Source organism: Lactuca virosa, chromosome 1 (genome assembly GCF_052849685.1).
Source record: "Lactuca virosa cultivar CGN04683 chromosome 1, Lactuca_virosa_CGN04683_v6, whole genome shotgun sequence".
NCBI classification, from domain to species: Eukaryota; Viridiplantae; Streptophyta; class Magnoliopsida; order Asterales; family Asteraceae; genus Lactuca; species Lactuca virosa.
Genome location: NC_136426.1, coordinates 81708066 through 81730567, shown reverse-complemented (window position 1 = coordinate 81730567; position 22502 = coordinate 81708066). Strand labels below are relative to the sequence as shown.

Here is a 22502-nt window from a genome sequence, read left to right as displayed (position 1 = left end):
ATAAAAATTCCGCTAATACGCCTACAGTACAAGATTTACAGCTTGAAATTCAAAACCTAAAACAGGATATATCTAAGATAAAAAATGACCAGCTAATAAGCAATCAAAGAATTAACAAATTAGAAAAATTACAAAATAACCAAGATATTGGTACCAGTAATGACAATTTCCTTCAGTCCATGGAATTGGTAATATCTAGAAAATGGCATGTCACAATTAATTTATTTATTACTTATAATTACCAAAGAAGTTTTGTTGCCCTAATAGATAATGGTGCAGATTTAAATTGTATAAGAGAAGGTTTAATACCTACTAAATATTTTCAAAAATCAACACATACGTTAAGAGAAGTATCAGGTTCTAAATTAGATATTAGATATAAATTAACAGATGCAAAAATTTGTACAGAAAATGTTTGTATACCTATTAATTTCACGGTAATTAAAAATATGAGTAATAATACTATGATCTTAGGAAATCCCTTTTTAGAGATGATATTACCCCTAACTATTGACAAAGATAAAATCATAGGATCTTATAAGAATCAACCCGTTATACTAAATTTTGTCTCGGACCCTTATTATATCTGGGTCAATGAGTTGAATTTAAAAAGAAACCAAATAAATTTTCTGAAAGAAGAAATCAGAAATGTTCAAATAGATGAACAACTAGAACAACCTAAGTTACGGGAAAAAATTAGATTTTTAACAAATCAATTCTCTTTGAAAATATGTAATGATCATCCTAATGTTTTTTGGGAAAGGAAAAAACATATAGTTACACTTCCTTATGAGGAAGACTTTAATGAAAAACAGATTCCTACCAAGGCAAGACCTTGTCAAATGAATTTCGAATACTTAAATATATGTAAAAAAGAAATAACTTCCTTATTAAATAAAAAACTAATACAACCTTCCAAATGTCCATGGTCATGCACTGCCTTTTATGTAAATAAACATTCTGAACAAGAAAGGGGAATACCAAGACTAGTTATAAATTATAAACCCCTTAATAAAGTCTTAAAATGGATCAGGTATCCTATTCCTAATAAAAAGGATTTATTAGACCGATTACATGATTCTTTAATATTTTCAAAATTTGATTTAAAATCAGGATATTGGCAAATACAGATTGATAAGAAAGACAGATATAAAACTGCCTTCAATGTTCCTTTTGGACAATATGAATGGAATGTTATGCCATTTGGCCTAAAAAATGCCCCTTCAGAATTCCAAAATATAATGAATGATATATTTAATCCTTATAGCAATTTCATTATTGTATATATAGATGATATCTTAGTCTTTTCAAAGGATATTCAAGAACATTTTGGTCACTTGCATACTTTTGAAAAAATAATAGTAAACAATGGTTTAGTAATATCACAATCTAAAATGTCCTTATTCCAAACAAAGGTAAGATTTTTAGGACATAATATTGAAAAAGGACAAATTATTCCTATACAAAGAAGTATAGACTTTGCTGCGAAATTTCCAGATGAAATAAAGGATAAAACTCAGCTACAAAGATTCTTAGGTAGCCTAAATTATATATCGCCTTTTTATAAAGATTTATCAGCAGATAGTGCAATTTTATACGACAGATTGAAAAAGAATCCTTGTGCTTGGACTAATGATCATACTCAGGCAGTTAAAAGAATAAAAGACAAAGTTAAAAGTCTACCATGTTTATCTTTAGCTAATCCTAATTGGGAAAAAATAGTAGAAACCGATGCCTCTGAAATAGGGTTTGGAGGAATTTTAAAACAAATCCACCCTAACAGTAAGCAAGAATTCTTAGTCAGATTTCATTCTGGGAAATGGACTCCTAGTCAAAAAAATTATTCTACTACTGCTAAAGAAATTTTGGCATTGGTAAAATGTATTCTCAAATTTCAAGATGATTTATATAATCAACATTTTATTATCAAAACAGATTGTCAGGCAGCTAAATTCATGTTTAATAAAGACTTTAAACATGATGTTTCTAAACAAATGTTTACTAGGTGGCAAGCTACATTAGCATGTTTTGATTTTGAAATACAATATAAAAAAGGAAGTGATAATAGTCTTCCCGATTTTTTAACTAGAGAATTCCTAAATGAGTTATCACCAGCTAAGACAGTTATCACATGAAATTACTAATATAAAAAATTTAATTAATAAGGCAGATGTTGAACTGGCCAACTTAGCAAATGAACCATATTCTAGTAAGACAGGAATTAATTTAAGACTGATAGGATTAAGGATCCAACTCAAGAATCTTGAAAACAAACTCTTATTACTCTTAAATTAACATTTCCATTTGCAGGATGAATCCCAATCGCGGAAGAGGCCATCCTTCATATAGAGGTGGTTATCATAGAGGTCGGGGAAATCCTACGGCTTCAAGCAGTTCTTATAAAACTGGAAATTCATCACAAACAAATGATCAATCTCTTCCAGTTCCTGGAAGCCCATTATATGAGGAGTTTAAAGCATTTTTGGAATCAAAAAGGGAAAATACTCCCACTCTCGCTCAAATGATCACAGATGGTGAAACCATCAACGATAATTTTGAATATAAGGAATCACCTCATAGAGATAATATTATTATTTTGGAACATAAAGATATAATGCTTTATTTTGAGAATAATGACGATCCATGGTTTTTAATGACCAGATACTTGGATACAGCGACATACGCTGGATATTCTTACAAACAAAGATTATATTATGAAAATATTTTGAAAATAACCGGATCAGTTGAATTTTCTCATTTTACATCCGGAGGTAATACCAGTGTTTACAATTTTAGTAAAGCTATTATCAAAAAGATCATATCACCTGAGGAATGGGGTTTAAGTACCCTAAAGGAAAAAGAATTTTTAATCCCTCCTTCAAAAATACCAATGAAATTTACATATTGGGATTATATTGAAAGCTTTCATAAAACCTTTTTATATGCAAATCCTCAGAGAAAGCATACTTGGTTTTTTAAAGTATGTGAAAAGGTTTATAACCAAAACAGAGATATACCAAATTGGTTTACTAATTGGTGGATCTCATACGGCCCGAGTATAGATATCCTCCCTGAGGAACCATTCAGAAAATTATATGGGGAATGGTTACCTGTCTCTCCAAGATACCGAGACCAAGTTATACCCTTGAAATCAGAAGGATTGGAAGTAATATCTTCTATGCATTTTTTCATGGAATTTTCTATTCCTTGGATCTGGAAATGGTCCCCATATGTGGATTATACCCCCTCTAAATTTCCTTCCCTACAAAGGTCATACTTTACCAAATTTTGGCCTAAAATGCTTCAAAAGAATCCAGAAACAAAAACCCTTAATGCTCAGGAAACAATTGATCATATCAATCAACAAATTAAGAAATACCAAGACCAAAAACTCTTTTCGGAAATAGCCTCCTCAACAGCAGTGACCCCCTCAACTCCTCAAAAAGTTAATTTAACCAAAGAGGAAATGATCAAGTCATTCAGATTATATTGTTCTGAATTAAAAGAAAATCTTAAAAGATTTTCAAAACATGATACAGATGAAGGTTCAAATGAAGATATTCAAGATAATATGTCAGTTGATAACCAAAGCCAAGGCCAATCACCATGCTTAGCAGGGGAATCCCAGCCAGATGATGAAGAAGTTCCAGATGGTGAACTCCCAATTGATTGTATAATTGACATGATTGAGGAGTCAATCACGCAAAGAAAGAATCTTTCAAAAAACAAAAAGACATCACCACAATAGACTATAGGTGACAGGTGGATGGACCAAAATAAAAGAAGAATATATTCTTCAAGAATTATTGAAGACAGAGGAAATTACTCGTCAGACATTATTAAAGCCAGAAGAATCAAACAAAAAGTCATTTCTACTTTTCTTAAAAGTTGTCTGCCAATGCTAAATGTAATAATTTAGGTTTTGTTTGTTTTTGAGTCCTCCTGATCTATTTAAGGAGCCTCTACCTTATGTTTTAGGCAGGCTGAAAGCCAATTTCCTCTTTCTTTCTTGTAATCCCTCCTCTGTAAAAAACATCTCTGCAATAAAAGTCTGAATTATATTTGGAGAAGCAAAGTTTTATTACGATACAGCAATTTTGGATTCGCCTTTCTGGTCAGTTTACTTTCTTAAACTTAATTCTATTTTCAAGCCTAATACAAGGCTAACTTGATAATATCACATAGTATTATCATGGAAGCAGTATCATGATCGGCAAATCATAAAAAAAAAAAAAAAAAAAAAAAAAAAAAAAAAAGAGTCTGGAATGGAAAAAGGCAAAGTCGTGTTTTAGCCCGCTTTTGTGGCCACTGTGCCGTTTTAGGGCGTTTTACTCATTGACTCGCCTATCTCACCCAACTCTTTTTGTTTTTATTTTTCAAAGTTCTAAAAATTTTGTTATCTGTTTATGGTCCTGCTTGATTTTGGTATCAGAGCCATGGAATACTATGTGATGTTACCTCATTTATTTTACTCTTCATGAGTATATTCAGTAGATTCAAAAATAGTAATAAGCAGGTGATTAAAAATCAAGCAGGACCATAAACATAGTATTATCATTTGACCTGTAATTATAACAAAACTTCTTTGGTAATTATAAACAGATAACAAAATCAATATAATACAATATATTCCATGAAAAACGTTTTTAACAGGAAGGTTTATAATATATACGATAACATATACATATTACTTCTGATCCTGGTAAATAATTATAACCATGAGTTTTGACGTTTAATGTTAAGGCTTGAAAAATATTTTTATCAGATAAAGAAAGCTGTAAATTTGGGTAGACATTAAAATATACCGGTCCATGAGACAAGCTAGATTCTATTATACCCATTAAAGATTGTTTCCAATTTTTATTTCTAGCATCCCTAAGAACTGCTAAAAAACTTTCAGGTAATCCATGTAGTGTTAATGGTTTAAAAGCAATTTGCACCAAACCAATATGCAAATAATTATAAATATGTTTATATCTATTTATGTCTTGTGGAGTTATTAACTGAACTGTCATGTCATCTTCATTCATAGTTAAATTTTCTTTTGTAGTTTTAACAGTTTGGATAAAACCTAATTCTTCAAAAGTTCCTAATTCATATATAAATTTAGGGTTGATACTAGGAATTGTCCATTTATTAAGAAGGTCTAAATTCTTTGGGACTTCATATTCTTCTATTAACTGATTTTTAATCACCTGCTTATTACTATTTTTGAATCTACTGAATATACTCATGAAGAGTAAAATAAATGAGGTAACATCACATAGTATTCCATGGCTCTGATACCAAAATCAAGCAGGACCATAAACAGATAACAAAATCAAGCAGGACCATAAACAGATAACAAAATTTTTAGAACTTTGAAAAATAAAAACAAAAAGAGTTGGGTGAGATAGGCGAGTCAATGAGTAAAACGCCCTAAAACGGCACAGTAGCCACAAAAGCGGGCTAAAACACGACTTTGCCTTTTTCCATTCCAGACTCTTTTTTTTTTTTTTTTTTTTTTTATGATTTGCCGATCATGATACTGCTTCCATGATAATACTATGTGATATTATCAAGTTAGCCTTGTATTAGGCTTGAAAATAGAATTAAGTTTAAGAAAGTAAACTGACCAGAAAGGCGAATCCAAAATTGATGTATCGTAATAAAACTTTGCTTCTCCAAATATAATTCAGACTTTTATTGCAGAGATGTTTTTTACAGAGGAGAGATTACAAGAAAGAAAGAGAAAATTGGCTTTCAGCCTGCCTAAAACATAAGGTAGAGGCTCCTTAAATAGATCAGGAGGACTCAAAAACAAACAAAACCTAAATTATTACATTTAGCATTGGCAGACAACTTTTAAGAAAAGTAGAAATGACTTTTTGTTTGATTCTTCTGGCTTTAATAATGTCTGACGAGTAATTTCCTCTGTCTTCAATAATTCTTGAAGAATATATTCTTCTTTTATTTTGGTTCATCCACCTGTCACCTATAGTCTATTGTGGTGATGTCTTTTTGTTTTTTGAAAGATTCTTTCTTTGCGTGATTGACTCCTCAATCATGTCAATTATACAATCAATTGGGAGTTCACCATCTGGAACTTCTTCATCATCTGGCTGGGATTCCCCTGCTAAGCATGGTGATTGGCCTTGGCTTTGGTTATCAACTGACATATTATCTTGAATATCTTTATTTGAACCTTCATCTGTATCATGTTTTGAAAATCTTTTAAGATTTTCTTTTAATTCAGAACAATATAATCTGAATGACTTGATCATTTCCTCTTTGGTTAAATCAACTTTTTGAGGAGTTGAGGGGGTCACTGCTGTTGAGGAGGCTATTTCCGAAAAGAGTTTTTGGTCTTGGTATTTCTTAATTTGTTGATTGATATGATCAATTGTTTCCTGAGCATCAAGGGTTTTTGTTTCTGGATTCTTTTGAAGCATTTTAGGCCAAAATTTGGTAAAGTATGACCTTTGTAGGGAAGGAAATTTAGAGGGGGTATAATCCACATATGGGGACCATTTCCAGATCCAAGGAATAGAAAATTCCATGAAAAAATGCATAGAAGATATTACTTCCAATCCTTCTGATTTCAAGGGTATAACTTGGTCTCGGTATCTTGGAGAGACAGGTAACCATTCCCCATATAATTTTCTGAATGGTTCCTCAGGGAGGATATCTATACTCGGGCCGTATGAGATCCACCAATTAGTAAACCAATTTGGTATATCTCTGTTTTGGTTATAAACCTTTTCACATACTTTAAAAAACCAAGTATGCTTTCTCTGATGATTTTCATATAAAAAGGCTTTATGAAAGCTTTCAATATAATCCCAATATGTAAATTTCATTGGTATTTTTGAAGGAGGGATTAAAAATTCTTTTTCCTTTAGGGTACTTAAACCCCATTCCTCAGGTGATATGATCTTTTTGATAATAGCTTTACTAAAATTGTAAACACTGGTATTACCTCCGGATGTAAAATGAGAAAATTCAACTGATCCGGTTATTTTCAAAATATTTTCATAATATAATCTTTGTTTGTAAGAATATCCAGCGTATGTCGCTGTATCCAAGTATCTGGTCATTAAAAACCATGGATCGTCATTATTCTCAAAATAAAGCATTATATCTTTATGTTCCAAAATAATAATATTATCTCTATGAGGTGATTCCTTATATTCAAAATTATCGTTGATGGTTTCACCATCTGTGATCATTTGAGCGAGAGTGGGAGTATTTTCCCTTTTTGATTCCAAAAATGCTTTAAACTCCTCATATAATGGGCTTCCAGGAACTGGAAGAGATTGATCATTTGTTTGTGATGAATTTCCAGTTTTATAAGAACTGCTTGAAGCCGTAGGATTTCCCCGACCTCTATGATAACCACCTCTATATGAAGGATGGCCTCTTCCGCGATTGGGATTCATCCTGCAAATGGAAATGTTAATTTAAGAGTAATAAGAGTTTGTTTTCAAGATTCTTGAGTTGGATCCTTAATCCTATCAGTCTTAAATTAATTCCTGTCTTACTAGAATATGGTTCATTTGCTAAGTTGGCCAGTTCAACATCTGCCTTATTAATTAAATTTTTTATATTAGTAATTTCATGTGATAACTGTCTTAGCTGGTGATAACTCATTTAGGAATTCTCTAGTTAAAAAATCGGGAAGACTATTATCACTTCCTTTTTTATATTGTATTTCAAAATCAAAACATGCTAATGTAGCTTGCCACCTAGTAAACATTTGTTTAGAAACATCATGTTTAAAGTCTTTATTAAACATGAATTTAGCTGCCTGACAATCTGTTTTGATAATAAAATGTTGATTATATAAATCATCTTGAAATTTGAGAATACATTTTACCAATGCCAAAATTTCTTTAGCAGTAGTAGAATAATTTTTTTGACTAGGAGTCCATTTCCCAGAATGAAATCTGACTAAGAATTCTTGCTTACTGTTAGGGTGGATTTGTTTTAAAATTCCTCCAAACCCTATTTCAGAGGCATCGGTTTCTACTATTTTTTCCCAATTAGGATTAGCTAAAGATAAACATGGTAGACTTTTAACTTTGTCTTTTATTCTTTTAACTGCCTGAGTATGATCATTAGTCCAAGCACAAGGATTCTTTTTCAATCTGTCGTATAAAATTGCACTATCTGCTGATAAATCTTTATAAAAAGGCGATATATAATTTAGGCTACCTAAGAATCTTTGTAGCTGAGTTTTATCCTTTATTTCATCTGGAAATTTCGCAGCAAAGTCTATACTTCTTTGTATAGGAATAATTTGTCCTTTTTCAATATTATGTCCTAAAAATCTTACCTTTGTTTGGAATAAGGACATTTTAGATTGTGATATTACTAAACCATTGTTTACTATTATTTTTTCAAAAGTATGCAAGTGACCAAAATGTTCTTGAATATCCTTTGAAAAGACTAAGATATCATCTATATATACAATAATGAAATTGCTATAAGGATTAAATATATCATTCATTATATTTTGGAATTCTGAAGGGGCATTTTTTAGGCCAAATGGCATAACATTCCATTCATATTGTCCAAAAGGAACATTGAAGGCAGTTTTATATCTGTCTTTCTTATCAATCTGTATTTGCCAATATCCTGATTTTAAATCAAATTTTGAAAATATTAAAGAATCATGTAATCGGTCTAATAAATCCTTTTTATTAGGAATAGGATACCTGATCCATTTTAAGACTTTATTAAGGGGTTTATAATTTATAACTAGTCTTGGTATTCCCCTTTCTTGTTCAGAATGTTTATTTACATAAAAGGCAGTGCATGACCATGGACATTTGGAAGGTTGTATTAGTTTTTTATTTAATAAGGAAGTTATTTCTTTTTTACATATATTTAAGTATTCGAAATTCATTTGACAAGGTCTTGCCTTGGTAGGAATCTGTTTTTCATTAAAGTCTTCCTCATAAGGAAGTGTAACTATATGTTTTTTCCTTTCCCAAAAAGCATTAGGATGATCATTACATATTTTCAAAGAGAATTGATTTGTTAAAAATCTAATTTTTTCCCGTAACTTAGGTTGTTCTAGTTGTTCATCTATTTGAACATTTCTGATTTCTTTTTTCAGAAAATTTATTTGGTTTCGTTTTAAATTCAACTCATTGACCCAGATAGAATAAGGGTCCGAGACAAAATTTAGTATAACGGGTTGATTCTTATAAGATCCTATGATTTTATCTTTGTCAATAGTTAGGGGTAATATCATCTCTAAAAAGGGATTTCCTAAGATCATAATATTATTACTCATATTTTTAATTACCGTGAAATTAATAGGTATACAAACATTTTCTGTACAAATTTTTGCATCTGTTAATTTATATCTAATATCTAATTTAGAACCTGATACTTCTCTTAACGTATGTGTTGATTTTTGAAAATATTTAGTAGGTATTAAACCTTCTCTTATACAATTTAAATCTGCACCATTATCTATTAGGGCAACAAAACTTCTTTGGTAATTATAAGTAATAAATAAATTAATTGTGACATGCCATTTTCTAGATATTACCAATTCCATGGACTGAAGGAAATTGTCATTACTGGTACCAATATCTTGGTTATTTTGTAATTTTTCTAATTTGTTAATTCTTTGATTGCTTATTAGCTGGTCATTTTTTATCTTAGATATATCCTGTTTTAGGTTTTGAATTTCAAGCTGTAAATCTTGTACTGTAGGCGTATTAGCGGAATTTTTATTTCTTCTTTCTTTTAACATATCATGAACGTTTTTCATGGAATATATCCCTTCTTCTTGTGTACTCTGTTCCTTAGTATTTAGATTTTCTATTATTTTTTGCCTGATTTCTGGATCATTTATTTCTTTTAATAAGTTTGCAATATCATTACTAATTACATTTATAGTTAATTCATCTTTGAATTGAGACTGTATTAGGTATAATTGGTGGTCTATGTTACATGAACATTGTTCTGAATTATCACAATTACATTCAATTTCTTCAGATTTTGACGAATAATCAGAATCATATTCTATTATGTTTATATCAGAATCTTCGTCTGAGAGCTCCTCTTCATCTGACGAATTATCTATCAAATTTATTAATTGTATTTTTATATCCTCACTTATATTCATATTATTAATTTGTTTTTTTATTTTTTATTCCTGCATTTATTAGCATAATGTCCCATTTTCCCGCATGAAAAACAAGTAGGGGGTTTTTTATAATCTTTTCTATTAAATCTTTTTTTAATATGTTTATCTTTTTTATTAGGATCACTATGTTTTCTCTTATAATATTTTTTCTTCTGTTGAAACTCTTTTTTCTGTTTCCGCCTATTGTTATTAGTTTGTATTCCGAATTGATCACAAAATTCTCCCAATTGTCTTTTTTCATTAAGATGTTGGGTTTTAATTTGGTAATTTAGTTTTATTTCACTACATAAGGCTAAACCTTCCTGTATACAAGTTCCTATCAATTTTCCATACGTATAATCTTCATAAGGAATTGTATTATCTATTCTTAGTTGGTTTTTAACTCTTTCAGCAAAAAGATTTGGTAAACCATCTATGAATTTGGATTTCCAGTAAACACTATTACAATCATTAAGTTCCATTACTCTACTTAAGAAAGTGTCCTTATACCATCGAAAAGATGTAAGAGTTTTACAAAATAGTCCATTTAATAGAGTACGGATATTTTCAGAATTATCTGACCATCTTCCTGTAAAATGTTCTATTATGGTACAAGTTAGAGTATAAACTACATTAGGAGTGGTTATTCCATTTTCTGTTTTAACTGTATTAAGAATAGCTTGTTGTGTTTTTTCATCCACATAATTGTCCCACCAGCCTTTTAATTGGCCAGTAAATCCGGCAATTAACATATTAGCCACTTGTTTATCACTATTTCCTGTATTTTTAGCAATTGTACTATACATTAACATTCTATGAATCATGTTATATATTTGTCTTTCAGTATAACCATCTAAATTCCATTCGTAAACATTTTTACCACTATAACTATTATTAATTTCATATTCTTGTTCCTCATGTAGGACATCTTGGGGGCTCGGTCTTGGATAATAATATAATCTTTGAACAGGTTTTCTAGCAAATTTGCTATCATAATTGTTAATTTTTTTATTTGAGTATTATCTGAATCATTATCTGAGTCTTTATTTATAGTATTAATTTGTAATTTTTTCATTTGTTCTTGCAGAATATCTAGCATATAATCATAATTTTTAAGTTTATAACCAGTAATATTTGGTGGGGGTTGAATAGTAGCATTTATTTGTTGTTTTTTATCTTTTTTCTGTATTATTATATCTTTATTGTTAATGGGTGAATTTATATTTTCTAATTTTTTATGTAAGTCCATTAACTGTTCTCCTAATATTATGGAATATAAATTATGGAAATTTAATTGTTGAATCATACTATTAATATGATTGACATCTATTGTAAGAGTCTTTTCTTCAAAAAGTTTTTGGTAAGCCGAAAATTTTATAGTAACATTGTTATTTGTAATGGTAAAAGGGACTTGGGGTGGAAATATACTTGTTATTATTTTGTCTCCCGATAGAGTATAATCTCTTTCTATGTTGTGAATATTATGTAAAAAAGTATAAGCAAACCAAGGAATAAAATGTATAATTTGATTTATAGAGGATAAATATTCATAAAATCTATTTTGTATTTCTTGTAACTCTTCTTTAGAATAATTTTTAAATAACCATTCTTTAAAAAATATCCATTTATTTGAATAAAATTCTTCTGAAATAATTTTTCTTGCCTGAGAACCAGGACTAAAATCTATTTTTTCTTTTAAATCCATTAAACTGTAAAATTCATTTCAGAAGGAGTAGATGCCTCCGCTTCATACACAATATCATCATGTATATTTAAATTGTTTATCTTTCTATTATCAACAGAAGCACGAGTAGAGGGAATTTCTACGTTATAATCTAGTGGTGATATGTATAAATGTGAAGATCTTGCAGATCTTGTTCGTTTTATTAGGTCGTTATTATACTCTATTTCTTTGTTAAACTCAATAGTAACAACGCCATCAGAAGTTTGTATAATACTTTCTATATTATTATTTATTAAAGGTGTAGGTGGTATATTATTTTCTAAAATCCAGTGTTGGGGAAATTTTATTTCCTCCCATTTTATAGCTTTTCTAGTTGTAATTTTTGACACATCAAAATTACTTTCTATTAAAATTGTCTCATTTATAGGTTTATTAACTATCTTACATTTAGGATTCATAGTTTTTAATGGTTTATAATATATACGATAACATATACATATTACTTCTGATCCTGGTAAATAATTATAACCATGAGTTTTGACGTTTAATGTTAAGGCTTGAAAAATATTTTTATCAGATAAAGAAAGCTGTAAATTTGGGTAGACATTAAAATATACCGGTCAATGAGACAAGCTAGATTCTATTATACCCATTAAAGATTGTTTCCAATTTTTATTTCTAGCATCCCTAAGAACTGCTAAAAAACTTTCAGGTAATCCCTATAGTGTTAATGGTTTAAAAGCAATTTGCACCAAACCAATATGCAAATAATTATAAATATGTTTATATCTATTTATGTCTTGTGGAGTTATTAACTGAACTGTCATGTCATCTTCATTCATAGTTAAATTTTCTTCTGTAGTTTTAACAGTTTGGATAAAACCTAATTCTTCAAAAGTTCCTAATTCATATATAAATTTAGGGTTGATACTAGGAATTGTCCATTTATTAAGAAGGTCTAAATTCTTTGGGACTTCATATTCTTCTATTAACTGATTTTTAATCACCTGCTTATTACTATTTTTGAATCTACTGAATATACTCATGAAGAGTAAAATAAATGAGGTAACATCACATAGTATTCCATGGCTCTGATACCAACTTCTTAATTATTATTTTTAATTTATTTATTATTGGATATTTTAATTGGATTATTATATAAGAATAAATATTATTTTTATATATATATATATATATATATATATATATATATATATATAGTAATAAATATTATTATATTAGATTAAAAGGTTGGTGGGACAACTATGTGGATGAAAAAACTCAACAAGTTATTCTTAATACAGTTAAAATAGAAAATAAGATTACTACTCCTAATGTAGTTTATACCCTTACTTGTACTATAATAGAACATTTCACAGGAAGATGGTTAGACAATTCTGAAAACATTCGTACTCTATTAAACGGATTGTTTTGTAAAACTCTTACATCCTTCAGATGGTATAAGGATACTTTTTTAAGCAGAGTAATGGAGCTCAATGATTGTAATAGTGTTTATTAGAAATCTAAATCCATAGATGGTTTGCCAAATCTTTTTGCTGAAAGAGTAAAAAACCAATTAAGAATAGATAACACAATTCCTTACGAAGATTATACGTATGGAAAATTAATAGGAACATGTATACAGGAAGGCTTAGCCTTATGTAGTGAAATAAAACTTAACCATCAAATTAAGACTCATCATCTTAGTGAAAAACGACAACTAGGAGAATTTTGTGATCAATTCGGAATAGAAACTAATAGCAGTAAGAAAAAACAGAAAAAAGATTTTCAACAAAAGAAAAAATTTTACAAAAGAAAATATAATGATTCTAACAAAAAAGATAAACACATAAAAAAGAAATTTATTAGAAAAGAAAACATTAATAAAAAACCCCCTACTTGTTTTTCGTGTGGAAAAACAGGGCACTATGCTAATAAATGCAAAAATAAAAAGATAAAAAAACAAATTAATAACATGGACTTAAGTGAAGATATAAAGCTGCAATTAATAAATTTGATTGATAATTCTTCTTCTGAAGAAGAAATTTCAGATAATAATTCTGATAATATAATAGACTACCATTCTGATTATTCTTCAAAGTCTGAAGAAGATGAATGTCATTGTGATAATTTAGAACAATGCTCATGTAACATAGACCACCAGTTATACTTACTCCAGTCTCAATTTAAAGAAAATTTAACCATAAATGTGATTAGCAATGATATAGAAAACTTATTAAGAGAAATTAATGATCCAGAAATAAGGCAAAAAATAATAGAAAATTTGAATACTAGGGAACAGAGTATTAAAGAAGAAGGGATCTATTCCATGAAAAACGTACAGGATATGCTAAAAGAAAGAAGAAATAAAAGTTGTGCTAATAAGCCTACAGTACAGGATTTACAAGATGAAATTCAATCATTAAAACAGGACATATCTAAAATAAAAAATGACCAACTGATAAACAATCAACGAATTAATAGATTAGAAAAACTACAAAACAAACATGACATTGGTACTAGTAATAATAATAATAATAGTTTCCTTCAGTCCATGGAACTAGTAATCTCTAGAAAATGGCATGTCACAGTCAATTTATTTATTACTTACAACTATCAAAGAAATTTTGTTGCTTTAATAGATAGTGGTGCAGATCTAAACTGCATACGAAAAGGAATAATACCTACTAAATATTTTCAAAAATCAACACATACGTTGAGAGAAGTATCAGGTTCAAAATTGGATATTAGATATAAATTAACAGATGCAAAAATTTGTACAGAAAATATTTGTATACCTATTAATTTCACAGTAATTAAAAATATGACCAGCAATACAATGATTTTAGGAAATCCTTTTCTGGAAATGATACTTCCACTAACTATTGATAAAAATAAAATAATAGGATCTTATAAGAATCAACACTATTACAATCATTGAGCTCCATTACTCTGCTTAAAAAAGTATCCTTATACCATCTGAAGGATGTAAGAGTTTTACAAAACAATCCGTTTAATAGAGTACGAATGTTTTTAGAATTGTCTGACCATCTTCCTGTGAAATGTTCTATTATAGTACAAGTAAGGGTATAAACTACATTAGGAGTAGTAATCCCATTTTCTATTTTAACTGTATTAAGAATAGCTTGTTGATTTTTTTCATCCACATAGTTGTCCCACCAACCTTTTAATTGGCCAGTAAATCCAGCAATTAACATATTAGCTACTTGTCTATCACTATTTCCTGTATTTTTAGCGATTGTACTATACATTAACATTCTATGAATCATATTATATATCTGTCTTTCAGTATAACCATCTAAGTTTCATTCATAGACATTTTTACCACTATAACTATTGTTAATTTCATATTCTTGTTCCTCATGTAGGACATCTTGAGGGCTTGGCCTTGGATAATAATACATTCTCTGAACAGGCTTTCTAGCAAATTTACTGTCGTAATTATTAATTTTATTTATTTGGGAATCATTTATATCTAAGTCATCATCCGAGTCTTTATTTATAGTATTAATATGTAATTTTTTCATTTGTTCTTGTATAATGTCTAGCATATAATCGTATTTTTTTAATTTATAACCAATAATATTTTGTGGTAGTTGAATAGTAGCATTTATTTGTTTTTCTTTGTCTTTTTTCTGTATTATTATATCTTTTTGACTATTTATTTTTTCTATTTTTTTATGTAAATTCATTAATTGTTCTCCTAATATTATAGAATATAAATTATGAAAATTTAACTGTTGAATCATACTGTTAATATGATTTATATCTACTATAAGAGTCTTTTCTTCAAAAAGTTTTTGATAAGCCGAGAATTTTATAGTAACATTGTTATTTGTGATTGTAAAAGGGATTTGAGGTGGAAATATACTTGTTATTATCTTGTCTCCTGATAGAGTATAATCTCTTTCTATGTTGTGAATATTATGTAAAAAAGTATAAGTAAACCAAGAAATAAAATGTATAATTTGATTTATAGAGGATAAATATTCATAAAATTTATTTTGTATTTCTTGTAACTCCTCTTTTGAATAATTTTTAAATAACCATTCTTTAAAAAATGTCCATTTAGTTGAATAAAATTCTTCTGAAATAATTTTTCTTGTCTGAGAACCAGGGCTAAAATCTATTTTTTCTTTTAAATCCATTAAACTGTAAAATTCATTTCAGAAGGAGTAGATGTCTCCGCCTCATACACAATATCATCATGTATATTTAAATTATTTATCTTTCTAATATCAACAGAAGCACGAGTAAAAGGGACTTCTACCTTATAATCTAGTGGTGATATGTATGAATGTGAAGATCTTGCAGATCTTGTTCGTTTTATTAGATCGTTTTCATATTCTGTTTCTTTGTTAAACTCAATAGTAACGACGCGATCAGAAGTTTGTATAATACTTTCTATATTATTATTTATTAAAGGTGTGGGTGGTACATTATTTTCTAAAACCCAGTGTTGAGGAAATTTTATTTCATCCCATTTTATAGATTTTCTGGTTGTAATTTTTGACATATCAAAATTACTTTCTATCAAAATTGTTTCATTTATAGGTTTATTAACTCTCTTACATTTAGGATTCATAGTCTTTAATGGTTTAAAATATATACGATAACATATACATATTACTTCTGAGCCTGATAGATAATTATAACCATGAGTTTTGACATTTAATGTCAGAGCTTGAAAAATATTTTTATCAAACAAGGAAAGTTGTAAATTTGGGTAAACATTAAAATATACCAGTCCATGAGATAAACTAGATTTTATTATACCCATTAAAGATTGTTTCCAATTTTTATTTCTAGCATCCCTAAGGACTGCTAAAAAGCTTTCAGGTAACCCCTGTAATGTTAATGGTTTAAAAGCAATTTGTACTAAACCAATATGTAAGTAATTATAAATATATTTATATCTATCAATATCTTGTGGGGTTATTAATTGAACTGTCATATCATCTTCATTCATAGTTAAATTCTCTTCTGTAGTTTTAACAGTTTGAATAAAACCTAGTTCTTCAAAGGTTCCTAATTCATATATTAATTTAGGGTTGATACCAGGAATTGTCCATTTATTAAAAAGATCTAGATTCTTTGGTACTTCATATTCTTCTATTAATTGATTTTTAATCAGTTGTTTATTACTATTTTTGAATTTACTGAATATACTCATAAACAATAAAATGAAATAATATCACATAGTATTCCATGGCTCTGATACCAAGATCTACAGGACCATATATATATATATATATATATATATATATATATATATATATATATTAGATTATTAATTTATTTGAGTTAATTTTATTTATTGGAGTAATTATTTTTCATTGGATTATTATATATTAATAAATATTATTTTTAACTTATATTATTTATATCCTAATAATAATAATAATACATTAATTTTAATTTATTATTTTCTTTATATAATAAATATTATTTACTATATTATTAATTTATTTTTATTGTATGATATGAATTCTTTTTAATTTTATTAGTTTCACCACAAAGTCGCCTGAATACACAAAAGCACCTCCTCTCATCAACGAAGATCGTCGAGATCACCTCCAAACACCTTCATCGGAGGTTCGACGTAAACACTATTAACTTTTTCCACCCAACATCATCAGTAGCCACCTACGACAACCTCCTCAAAAACCCATTGGAATCCTCCATATCCCAAACAATGTGCAACAAACTCTTATAAACATTAAAAGTGGTGGTAGTGGTGATCAGGTGATGGTAATGGTGTTATCGCATGTGACTATCGTCATCGTTGGTTGGAAAATGTTGGTGGGTTTCTGTCCGACCTTCGATGAAGATGTTTTGTGGTGATCCCGACAATTTCGATGATGAGAGGCAACGCTTTTGCGTATTCTGACGACTTTGTGGTGGAACTAATAAAATTAAAAAGAATTAATAGCATATATTAAATTAAAAATAAACTAATAATCTAATAATCCAACAAAATAATATTTATTATATAAAGAAAATAATAAATTAAAAGTAAAAATCAAATAAAAAAGAATTATACCAAAAAAGAAATTAATAACCCAAAAATGTAATATTTATTAGAGTAAATTACACGAATGGTCCCTATGGTTTGGGGTAATTTGCACGTTTGGTCCTTAACTTATTTTTTAAACTCGGAAGGTCCCTAGTGTTTGTTATTGCTACACGCTTGGTCCCTATTGTTTGTTTTTGTTATGCGTTTGATCCCTACCTTACGTAAAAAGACAATTATTTAAATAGGGAAAAAAAGGTAGGGTAGGTAAGGTATTGTGAGGGGTGGGGTTGAGGGTGTGTTTATTTAAATAAATTAAAAAATCAAGGGAAAAATAAACTTTTTATGTAAGACAGGGACCAACCGTGTAACAAAAACAAACAGTAGGGACCTTCCGAGTTAAAAAAATAAGTTAGGGACCAAACGGGCAAGTTACCCTAAACCATAGGGACCATTCATGTAATTTACCCTATTTATTAAGATATAAATATTATATATTAAAAATAATATTTTTTTATATATAATAATCAGATAAAAAAGAATTACTCCAATAAAAAAATTATCTAAACTAAGTTAATAATCCAAAAAAAAAAATATTTATTAATATATAAATATTATGCACTAAAAATAATATTTATTCATATATAATAATCCAATTAAAAATCCAATAACAAAGAAATTAAAAAAGTTTAGTTAAAATAAATTAATAATCTTATAAAATAATACTTATTAATATATAAATAGTATGTATGAAAAATAACCTTTTTTAATATATAATAATTCAAGAAAACTAAAAAGAAAATATGTGGAAATGGTCCTTGTAGTTTCGTTGTAGATATGGTCCCTATGAATAAAACAACCATTTTAAAAAAGTTAACAATCAAGTTGTTAAAGTTAGCGGAAGAGGGACCAAAACCACAACAAAACTTGTTGAAAATGACTAAATCTACAACTTTTCAAAGGTTTGAACCTTAGCCACATAAAATAAGAAACCATATGGATTATTTTTGCAATTTTGTCTAGAGAAAAGGACAAGCCATGGGGACTATTTTTGCAATTTTAAATGAAAGAGCCTCTGTGTTTGAGTAACAAAATACATAATATTTTCAATTTCTATTTTTGCCATTTTCTATATCATTTTAAAATTAGTCTAGGGTAACACATAGTTGTCGACTCGTGACTCAACTTGTGATTGGACTCAACTCGTGACTCGAAAATGTAATTTCCTTTTTTGCAGCCCGTCACTTTACTTTCACTTGTTCACTCCCTTTTATTATTGTTCAGGTCTCTCTCTCTCTCTCTCTCTCTCTCTCTCTCTCTCTCTCTCTCTCTCTCTCTCTCTATATATATATATATATATATATATATATATATATATATATATATATCACCAGCTTACCCAAAGGAAGATGTCTCGTTCGAATCGAATCACGAGTTGACACGATTCGGTATGAATCAAGCATTGACTCGCTATTTTTGCACCGAGTCACGCAGATTTCGAGTCATACTAGCGAGTCGAGTCATGACTAGTACGAGTCAAATGAGTCTAACAACTATGAATATATGACCAAAATATCGTATATAACCAAAATAACATAAAATATAATAATTAATTACCTTCAAGCGATTGATTGATGTCCCTTCAACTTCAGCGGCATCTTGAGAGTGTTCATTTAATATAACCTGCAACCGATTCAATGGAAATTGTAAACAGCAATATATATATATATATATATATATATATATATATATAAAAGTTATTATGATATAGACAGACAAAAGAAAACAAAGTAAAAAGAGGGAAAGGAAAAGAAGAAAATGGCCTTACAGGATTTTCATGTTTCCACTGAAGATCCAACGCTTCTCGAAGTCTAATGACAATTTGATCTATATCAGGGCGGTCTGACCATTGATCCTTCACGCAATCAAATGCTGTTTTTGAAAAGACATCGAGTGACTTTGGGTTCATCTTTTTCCGTAGATCAGGATCGATCAGATCATATAGTTTTTTCTGTTTATAAAGAGATATGGCCAATGGAGCTAATAACTGTTCTTCTGGAATACACAGATGCCCAAATCTCTCTTCATAATGGAATCTAGCTGAGGGAGCTAAGGTGAACATGCACATGTCTTGGGGATTTAGTGCAGGACGTTGTTGTGTATTGACGTTAGATTCATCTTCTTCTCGACCTACCAGACTCTTCCCTACAGACTCCATTGAGTCTAGAGAGTTGTATAACTTGTTGTGTTATGGGTTTTTATCTGTTAAGCGTCCTAATGATGTGGTTCGTGATGGTATTAAAAAGTTTCTAGATGATGCCAACGGTATGTCTACGGCTGATAGAGGTCGAATTCCTCTTGATGATTTGTTTGATTGGTTTATACCTGCTAAGCTGCCATAAGATGTCGTGCGTGATGCTACTGAAAAGTTTCCCCTGGATAAATTTGTGAATGATGGACGCCGCATTTCACTTGATGATCGAAGCTGTATTTCACTGATTGATGGAGGCTGTTTTATTCCTGATGCACTGAAGTTTAGTTGTTGCCCCATGCTGGATGATGATAGACCCTTTTGTCCCATGCTGACAACCATATTTCCAGCAACTTCCCCTGAGCCCTCTGTGGAACTTTGCTTTGCCAATTTAGGAGAGTGTCCCTCATGATCAACCATTGTATCCTCCGATTCCTCTTTCAGATCTTGTTTTTCCAGTTGAGCTGAAAACCACTCGGGATTATTGAATGCTCTCCTCCCACACAGGACTTCAAATAATACAACCCCAAACGAGTATACATCCGACTTGTGAGTGAGGCGTCTTGTCTTTTCATATTTTGGGTCTATATACCCTATTGTGCCACTCAAACGATCAAGGAGAAGCCGGTGTCTTCTAGCTGTTGTATTTTTCATGGAAAGTTCAAAACCGGATAACTTGGGTTTCCAGTTATCATCTAGTAAGATTTTAGAGCTCTTGATATTACGATGTATAACGCTAAAATCACGTCCCTTATCATAATGAATGTAACTCAATGCACGCGCAACACCGAGACATATCTCCAATCTGTGCATCCATGTGAGGGACGGATCTTTGAGGAATTTGTCGAGACTTCCATGGGTCTCATGCTTGTTTATGATGATCTTCTCCCCCTTCTCATCACAATACCCAATGATAGAGACGAGATTGTCATGCTTGAGAACCGAAAGCAGTGTAATCTCCATCAAAAACTCTTTCTTTCCTTGCCTGTACTCAGGATCTAACCTCCGTGCAACAATATCGATGTGTTGACCATCCCGAAGGAGTTGACCTTTGTAAACCTTTCCAAATCCACCACGTCTGATGAGATTTTCATCAGAAAAGCTGTTGGTGGCGGATTGTATCTCTTCAAGCGGAATTTGTAAGTGAATAAACTGATTGTAGGAAGACGAAGACGACATGATGTTTGTGTTTATCAAGTAAAAACCAGACCAAAAACCAAAAATTGTGAAGCGAAGAGGATGTTCAACGTATATAGAAGTCCAGCCTACCTGCTTCTATACTTCCCCAGTTCCCCAATCCCCATGTTACCATCACTACAGAAACTTTCCATGTAATTAGCCTTTCCTACCTATCATGTTCATCTTTCATAATATAAATCACGATTCCTTACCAAATATCAGAGCCCTAGTCACCATACTGGAACCCAGCCGCCATCGGCGGCGGGAATCTCGTTTTGCGGGAACCCTGGTGGAAATCTAGCTCTGTTCCAGAAAATGCCAACCTCTCCCCTTGCCTGAATCTCCGCCGAATCCAATGGAAACCAAGATACCGCCGGCACCGAATTCTCCGGAGATCTACGACCATGAACAGTTCTGACCTGTTGATCGCCGCTCAGGCCAGCTCCATCTCAGGCATACCCAAACCCTCCGACCTGTTGTGACTCTTGTCCTCTCCGGCAGCCGCCGTCCAAACTCTCGAAATCCTTTACTCAAACCCTCCGAACCTCGAATACTCCACAATCATCGGAACTTTGGAGCTCCGTCTCCTCTCTGATCATCCCAAAGATCCGGTTGAAACTTGCTCTTCTTGAACTATCTTTAATAGACAAAACTATATAAATCGTCTTTATAGTTTTACTAGAAGTCACTAACGCATTATTGTTAATTATTTTCTATGAATGGTCTATATGTTTTTGACAAAAATGCAAAAATGGTCCCTGTGGTTTGTCATTTTTTGTAGATATGGTCCAAACCTTTTGAAAATTGGATTTTTGGTCCTTATTGAGAGGTTTGTGTGTGGAACAGGTCTCTGGAGTTAACCACCGTTTGTTTTTGGCTGTTAAACCCCTCACGTGCATTGCACACGAGGGTATAAATGTATTTTTACTAGAGAGGAAACAGATGAACCAAATTCATCGATGGAAGCTCCAGTGGTGGCTGATATCACGAGGGGAGGGAAGGGAAGGGCGTCGATCTCCGGCGACCCTTGTGGGCTTAATCGTCGTCTGATCGGGAATGAGAAAACGAACGGGTCGATCGGCGAGCACATCACGAGAGGGGAAGGAACAGGGCAGATCGACGCCGATTTTAGGGGTGTTCGATGCTATAGAGCCGACTAGGAGCACAGGGAAACTTAAGAGGGTCATCGCCCTCTTGATTGCCGACAAACCTCGGCTCAGGTGGAGGTTCT

At 30.6% G+C, this 22502-nt stretch overlaps 1 protein-coding gene across 5 annotated transcripts in view; it reads right to left on the bottom strand.

The window, feature by feature from the left end:
* LOC145148867 (putative receptor-like protein kinase At5g39000) overlaps positions 1-21896 on the bottom strand; it is a 65220-nt gene extending 43324 nt beyond the window's left edge. For 2 of the 5 annotated variants that reach the window (XM_079075176.1, XM_079075177.1), the window contains exons 1-2: positions 19670-21896; positions 19459-19524 (exon numbers count right to left, since the gene is read on the bottom strand). In XM_079075176.1, the coding sequence (XP_078931302.1) occupies positions 20090-21271 (1182 nt within the window). In that variant the 5' untranslated portion in view covers positions 21272-21896 and the 3' untranslated portion in view covers positions 19459-19524; positions 19670-20089. Of the gene's footprint in view, positions 1-3954; positions 4039-7148; positions 7420-13066; positions 13364-19458; positions 19525-19669 lie in introns of those variants that run through there. The other 3 variants (XM_079075179.1, XM_079075175.1, XM_079075178.1) reach the window with 3 other exon arrangements.
* Positions 21897-22502: the final 606 nt, after the last annotated feature.